At 39.2% G+C, this 7,860-nt stretch overlaps 1 protein-coding gene across 1 annotated transcript; it reads left to right on the top strand.

The window, feature by feature from the left end:
• Positions 1-653: 653 nt before the first annotated feature.
• Positions 654-4,580, top strand: CNOT7 (CCR4-NOT transcription complex, subunit 7; the record flags this gene model as incomplete). Its single annotated transcript, XM_010190716.1, has 3 exons — positions 654-856; positions 1,161-1,354; positions 4,419-4,580. Coding segments are annotated over exons 1-3 (473 nt in total), but the record flags the coding sequence as incomplete, so codon positions are not given.
• Positions 4,581-7,860: the final 3,280 nt, after the last annotated feature.

Raw genomic sequence — 7,860 nt, 5'->3', positions numbered from 1 at the left:
GGGGGAAGGGAGTAAGGTGGGGCGGCCTCTTCCGAGTTGCCCCCTGTCAAGGGGCGCTGCCTGCCGCGTTGGGTGGGCTCTGCGGCTCTTCAGGGCGCTCTTACGACCTCGTACATATCAGGAGGCGCCTGGGAGGGCCAGTCCGAGCGTGTCGGGCTGTGTTTCGGTCCTCTCGCACCAGCCTCTGGTTTAGCGCGGCCCGGACGAGCTGAAAGAGCTGTCCCTGCCCAGGGAGGCTGCCCGCCGGCGCGGCTCTTTGGTCGTCTGCAGCGTCCCCGAGTTTGGCGTAACCCTAATGGTCACTTTGCCGCTTCGTTTCATGTTGCACGCAGCCGTGGGATCCACAGGAATGTACTCTTCTAACCCGTGAGGGAATAACGCTTGTGGGCTCAGGTATCTCTTTTTATCTGTTGAACTAGTGCGCCTTGCTGGTTTGCCTGGCTTTGTGCAAGAAAGTTACTAACAGAATCCTAGGGTAGTAGTTCTGGATAGCAACCTAAACTCACATAGCTGAAATTCACATGGTTATGATGGCTGTGTTGTGCTTCTTTTATGAAATTCTGAAGAGTGAAGCTTGATTCTGGTGTTTAAGCTTTTTTCAGATAAGTGAAGGATAAAAACTGACACTTGATACTTTACTTTCTTTGTCTTTTAGGTTAACAATAAATAAAGTTCTCTTTATGAAACCGATCCTCAGTCAAGTGTAAGTTTTGATGTATGGTCTTTAAAGCCCCCCACTATGCCAGCAGCCACCGTAGACCATAGCCAAAGAATCTGTGAAGTTTGGGCTTGTAACTTGGATGAAGAGATGAAGAAAATTCGTCAAGTTATACGGAAGTATAACTATGTAGCTATGGTAAGTGGGCACTTGATGTTTATCTAGGAAATTACTACGAAGAACATAATGATATTTTGGTGTTAGTAAATTAAAGCTATAAACTTGTTTATCCATGTTCTTTGAAAGAATAATGGATTCCTAATGTTGAATTACAGGTGTATAAACATTAGGACTCTAGTCTACTACCTTTTAAAAAGTAAAATTTACATACAATACTCTTCAGCTATGAAACTATTAGATGTTTGAAATATGTTTTATGAAAAACGAGCAATGTAAGTTTTTGTGGGTGTCTTTTGTTGAAGTTTTAATTCTGTTCTTACAGGATACTGAATTTCCAGGAGTAGTTGCAAGGCCTATTGGAGAATTCAGAAGCAACGCAGACTATCAGTACCAGTTATTACGCTGCAATGTAGACTTGCTAAAAATAATTCAACTAGGACTAACATTTATGAATGAGCAAGGAGAATACCCTCCAGGAACTTCAACTTGGCAATTTAATTTTAAATTTAATTTAACGTAAGTGTTAAATGTCTGTACTACTGAATGTACGTTTATGACTTATTGTTACTGAAAATGTATTATAGGTTGTGAAAGCTGTAAAAACTCTTTTTATCTATATGATTGGAATTCCATTGATACTTTGTAACAAAAATTTTTGTCAGCCAACCACGTGCTTTCTTCCCTCACTTCTGTGCGCTGTCAAAAATGCTAAACAGTTCCAACAAAAGTTTTTAAAAGATGCATTTATACTTTAATTAGATTATACTTAGAGTTAGGTCAGCATTTTCATATGTAGCATTTCAAAGTGCTTCTGCCTAAACTTAGTTTAACTCTCACTAGTTGTTATAGAAGTCTCATGTTGTTCCTTTGCATATTTTTAAATGGAAGACACAAAGAAAAAAACCGTAAAGTTGCCAGAGTGACTAAAAAAAAGTATGACAAATGTTAGCAGTAAGTTTTAAAGCAGGTGTGTTCTGTCCTCTTTATAGTAATGTTATCCTTGTTAAAAAGCTCACATGTTTTAGATAATGTTCTTGATAAAATACTGTTAACTTTAATATTGCAGCAGCTTTTTTTGTTTTCAAAGCAACTTATTCTATTAAAATGCTGTATTTAATTTTTTTTATAATAGGTTGAAAGGGATTATTGATTCTACAGCATAACTGCTGAGGAGATTTCTGTTCTGGATTATCTTAAGTGCTGGTTAAAAAACACACTGATTTTTTTTTTTATAACTGGTTGGAATCATATTGTGGCCTTTATTTCAGAATGTGATTTTTATCGGGGATAAACCTTTAGGTATAAAGCTAACTTTTCCAGTGGGATGAGACACTCATGCAGAGTTATAATTATATCTTTAGCAGGTAGTTGACAAAGCTACTGGTATGGTGAATTTTTTCCTGAAGTAAACATAATTGGTCCAATAGGTTCTCATATGGCCCTTAATTGAATATCAGTGCAAACACTTCTCAAGCTTAAAGGCTTGGGGTTTTTTGGCAGCTGTGTTACAAGCTGATAACTGGACAGCTAAAACTGAGTTAAAACTGCAGCCTACAAAGGAGGTTTAAAGAACAGACTTTTTTTTTTCTGTAGCTAGAAAGACTTGTTTTGAAAGTAATTAGGGCTCTTCCAAAGGAAAAAAACCCTGCTGCTATCTCTTGGTCCTTCTGCTTTTCTAAACAAGCAGTGCCATGGCTTGTCGCAGGTCAGTGTGGTAGGAGGAATGACATGCTCTTTTTAGTTTTGTTTGAAGCACCTCTTGAAAGAAAAGGAAGTGCAGATTTGATCTTTGGTATCTCTAAACTTACCTGGCCATGTAAGTGCTGGATGGAAGTTATCTGTTGTCTTAATAGAGGAATATATTAATCCTGCTAAATATGAGAGGAAGAGGAGGAGGAATGCATTAGTAACTTCCAAACTGGGGTCTGGGAGGAAGAGCCTGCGTTATGTTTTATTCAACTTCTGAGCTTTGAAGATCTTAATATCAAATGGCTGATATCAAAAGTAGTTTTCCATCCGTTTGTGCCAGATCTTGCACAGATAAGACAGCTTAGTAAGGCAAGATCTAGGTAGGCACTTAAACTTGTTAGTAGTTCACTGGAAATTTTATACAAAATGTGAGGTAGCTAAGTGCTGCATGAAACATGTTTGGTTTTTTTTTTTTTCAGTGGGGTAGAGAAATGACTTATTTTTATCTGTTCCTAAACTTCCTTTTGGGAGGTGGCACTGTGCCAAGAGTTCTGCTCCTAAAGCAAAACAGCTGGTGGCTGTTCCTAGAAGGTCATTTTTTTGTGTGTATGGTTCCAGCTGGGTCTTGTTACAGTGCGCTTTTGAAAAGCATAAGTATTTCTCTAAACTAACTATTCACCTGATTAGTGCAGAGTAACAAATTAGAATTTAAATTACTTACTGTAAAATAGGCGTGTTTGTTTTGGATGGGTTCTTTAATGTTTTATGGAAATGGACAGGTGTTGGGAAACTGATGCCTTAAAGCTAGAGAACTAATGAGCAGCTGTGTGGGAAGGAGGAAAAAAGATGCAACACATCTTGAAGTTATATTTATGTTCTGAAAAATGATCACTAACTATTAGGAATAAGGAATATAAGTCTACTATTGAATCGGAGTCAAGCTCGATATATTGCTTATCTTGTCTGTTTTATTTTTTTGTTTGCATTTTGTTTTTTATTAAAATTTAAAACTATACACTGAAGAGTCTTTGTAGAATAGTATGTTGTGGACAGTAATAATGATATCATCATCTCAGTAAAGCAATATTTGAGGGTTTTTTTTCAGCTAACCATTTTGTCTTTGTTGTGATGATGTGTATTAAACTCTAGGAAAAAAGCAAACGATCCACTTAATCACAAAATACCTAAGAGTTTACAAAAATGTTAGTGGTAAAGGGAAGAAACACAGGGATAAGGAGTCAAGGCATAGAGGAAGTTTTTTTCTCTCCTGTTAAATTTTATGTCCAAAATATGGCTACTGAAGAAAAGTTGAAGTTGTTCATTTAGAGAGAAAATGTTAGGCTATCGAAATTTTAAGGATTGATAAGATGGAACAAGTATTTCCATTTGTAGTGAGTAGGAAGTTTTGATAAGCATGTCTGAACGTTTATGTAAGCTTAAATCTCAAGATATGCTTGGAAAACATCTATGGAACTAACAGCAGCACTGGGATTTGGAGTCGTTTCTAGTTCTGTAATCTAATAGATGTTAGGGCTTCAACTTGTTATATTTAATTTGGCACAGTCTAAGTAATAGATCTCATTCGGTAAAGTGTATTCAAACATTCGCTTTCCTCTGTATGTTCACAAAAAGGGAGTTCTAAGTAATCAGAAGAGGAGCAGAAACTAGGTTTTTATGAAGGAGGCAAGAGTGGAGGTGCTGGGAATCGCGAAATGCTAGTGAAGGTTAATAAAAGCTATGAAAAATGGTAACTGACACAGAACTAAGTCAAGTTGTTACTGCTCTGTGCTAATCGTGTCTGTGGAATGAATAGCAAAAAAGAAATGTTACCAGGTTTTTAATCATTGAGGTTTGCGTATTGAAAATTTGCTTTTCCTTTCCCTGTTTTCAGAGAAGATATGTATGCGCAGGACTCTATTGAACTGTTGACTACATCTGGCATCCAGTTTAAAAAGCATGAGGAAGAAGGAATTGAGACGCAGTACTTTGCAGAACTGCTTATGACTTCAGGAGTTGTACTGTGTGAAGGAGTCAAGTGGCTTTCCTTTCATAGGTAAATTCTGTGTGTTAAGTTTGAGTTCTTGATTTTGACTACTGATTTCTAGAGCTCGGATTTCGCATCTTGTGTTACATGGTGTATATCTGATAGTGTACATAGCACATATCTTGGTTGGTAAGACTTAGAAGGCTACTTCTGCTGTAATACAAAATGGTGCTATAGGTCTTAAAAGAACGGAGTGTACAGGGTGATACTGGTGTTTTATTCTTGGTGTTTGCACTGTAACCAGGAAAGTGTAAACAAGAAAAGCGTGAGACTCCTAAGCCAGCAGGTGGCATTGTAGCTTTTAATATCACACGTGCAAGTAATAATAGTAGCAGTGATAAATGCAAACTATTCCTAAGCAATTCTGGAGCAGATATTGTTTGTCTCATGGGAGAGACTGTAGAATTATCAGCAAAACATTCTATAAAGTACTTTTAAAGTTGTTTGAAATCTGGTAATCTGGGCTCCTGAAAATTGCTCATCTTGGAGAGCCTGATAAGCCTTAATTCTAGCTGCAGTAACGAATATATTTCACTATTTATTCTGTTACAAGAACTCCTCTTCCAAGCAGAAATAGAAACACAAATGCTAGATCTATGTCAAGCTACAAGAGATTTTCTGGTATTAATAAGATTTGACACTTCAAAACTTATGCAGTAGTCATTGTATAGTCAGCTATGTGCCAGAGATAATTTGCACTTTTTACAAGCAACGCTGGCTTTAAAGGGTTATTGCTATGTAATGCTCTCAAGTTGACATCTTAAATGCTGGCTGCTAAGCAAGTCAACAAAGGTATAGCAAATATTTTAGCTGAGACTAGTAGTTACCTTACAGCTTTATTCTTGTTTGTCACGCATGCTACGTTGGTGGGTGGTAATGTATAGATGACAAAGTTAGGAAAAAAAAAAGTCAAATTCTTCATCCCTAATTATTAAACCCTGGAGGAGAGGTTGGAGGAGAGAAAGGCACATGGAATTAGTAGAGTATTTACTTTATTAACCAAATGAAAAATAAGTATTGCTTCAGTAAGTATTGTAAGTAGAAAAATGCACGTGACAGCCTGTTGCAGGATCCATCATTTTGACTTGCTTTGTAGAAAGCAAGTGCTAGACTGATTTTGTAAAAGGATGAAAGGAAAGAAAAGAGAGGTTTAAAAAATCTGACAAAAATCTGCGTGCGCACACACACACCCCCCAAACCCCACGAAAAACCCCAACCAAACAAAAAAAAATACCCTCTTTGTGTACAGTTGTCACCTAATCTGGCTTTGTCTTCCAGTTGTGGCTGTGTCAACTCAAAATATGACTCCGGAATAATCTTTCTCTTGCTATCTTACTGCTAGGATGTAGCACCTTGGGGGAAAAATACTGGAACAAGAATGTAATGAATTATGTCAAAATAAGTACAAAGGCTGACTTAGTGAATTTAGTTTATCTTAGCTGCTTAAACCCGCTATGGGCTCTCGTGTATATTTCTGATTTATACTTGACTACAGTAAAGTACCTTGGATGGTTCAGGAGAAGGGGAGAAGAGGCCTGTAATGTGTGTAGCTGGTAAATTAGCAGACACTGCCGTGTAGGAGCAGCTGCAGCTACACTGATGTTTTTCCAGTATTGTCTGGTAACTTTAAGGGCCTAGTGTAAGCTATCCTAGCTAAAGAATATTTGAGCTGTTTCTACGTTAGGGATTCTTTTTATAGCATGGTTATATTGACTGTGTGTGATTCCTGACTAATACGCTGGTTGAAGTGTAGTGCAAACTACGTGCAATGCCATTTCCACTAGTGCAGCTTATGAAGGGATTTTGGAATGGCCAAAAGTGGGCTTCACTGGCAGTGTCTTTAGAAATCCTCTGAAGACAGATATTCTGCTAAAGTTTGGCAAACACTGATTATGCACAACTTTGCTTGAAGTTGGAGTGTGTTTAAAGGCTCCTGTCCTTGGCAGAGCATGTTGATGTTAATCTTGAGCACAACACCCTGGAGTAGTGGGTGAGCTGCTGAGGAAGCTAAGATTGCACAAAGCTATAAATGAGCATGGGTCATGTGCCACAAAGAGTAGTAAACAGCTGTTGCTAAATACAGCTTACATTGATTGCGATTATGTTCGATCAGTGGAAACTTAAACAGCATGACAGCTTAGTTGAAAATTTGTTTCATGTAGGCTCTCCATTCACTAGGTCTGTGACTCTTGAAAAAGCTGTGCTTGTTGGTTGCTGTCTGTCCTATTACTTCTGTTTCCTTAAAAGGCTTTAATTACTACAAAGCCTCAACATTTAGAAAGTGGACAGAGGTGAATTACTCCTTTCTCAGAGTGTGGGTCTATGTCTGCATTTGATGTATCTGCCTTGGCATCCTGACCTATTGGCAAATCTGTGTTGGCCTGCAGTACTGCCACGCATAAGCAAAGATACATTTGCACTATCACCAATTATTGTATACTGCAGCTTCATAAGCAACTCCACCAAATCTTTTGTTTGTGTTAAAGCATTTGAGTTGATGAGAGAGGAGGGGGAAGCCCTGAATTTCTAATTCTTATCATGCTCAGGGGAGCTGTAGATGCTTGACAGTCTTAACAAGTGTGGCTTTCTACAATGGGAAGGGATTGGGAGGGAAGGGATGCCATCCAGAGGGACCTGGACAAGCTGGAGAAGTTGGCCCAGGTGAACCTCATGAGGTTCAGCAAGGCCAGATGCAGGGTCCTGCACCTGGGTAGGAGCAATCCTTGTTACCAATACAGGCTAGGAGATGATGTGCTGGAAAGCAGCCCTGAGGAGAAGGACTTGGGCGATACTAGTGGATAAAAAGCTGGATATGAGCCACCAATGTGCATCTGCAGCCCAGAAGGCCAACCGCATCCAGGGCTGCATCAGAAGAAGCGTGGCCAGCAGGATGAGGGAGGTGATTCTGCCCCTCTGCTCTGGTGGGACCTCACTTGGAGTACTGTGTCCAGCTCTGGAGTCCCCAAAACAAAAAGGGCATTGAAGTGCTGGAGCGTGTGCAGAGGAGGGCCACAAAAATGATCAAAGGGCTGGAACACCTCTCCTGCGAAGACAGGCTGAGAGAGTTGGGGTTGTTCAGCCTGGAAAAAAGAAGGCTCCAGGGGGACCTTATATCGACCTTCCAATGCCTGAAAGGTGCCTATAAGAAAGCTGGAGAAGAACTGTTCACCAGGGCATGTAGTGATAGGACAAGGGGTAATGGTTTTAAACTGAAAAAGGGTAGATTTAGGTTGGATATTAGGAAAAAGTTCTTCAGCATGAGAGTGATAGATCACTGGAACAGGTTGCC

This window comes from Mesitornis unicolor, unplaced genomic scaffold (genome assembly GCF_000695765.1).
Source record: "Mesitornis unicolor isolate BGI_N332 unplaced genomic scaffold, ASM69576v1 scaffold51008, whole genome shotgun sequence".
Lineage (NCBI taxonomy): Eukaryota > Metazoa > Chordata > Aves > Mesitornithiformes > Mesitornithidae > Mesitornis > Mesitornis unicolor.
The sequence above is the reverse complement of the archived record's forward strand: the minus strand, read 5'-3'. Positions and strand labels throughout refer to the sequence as shown.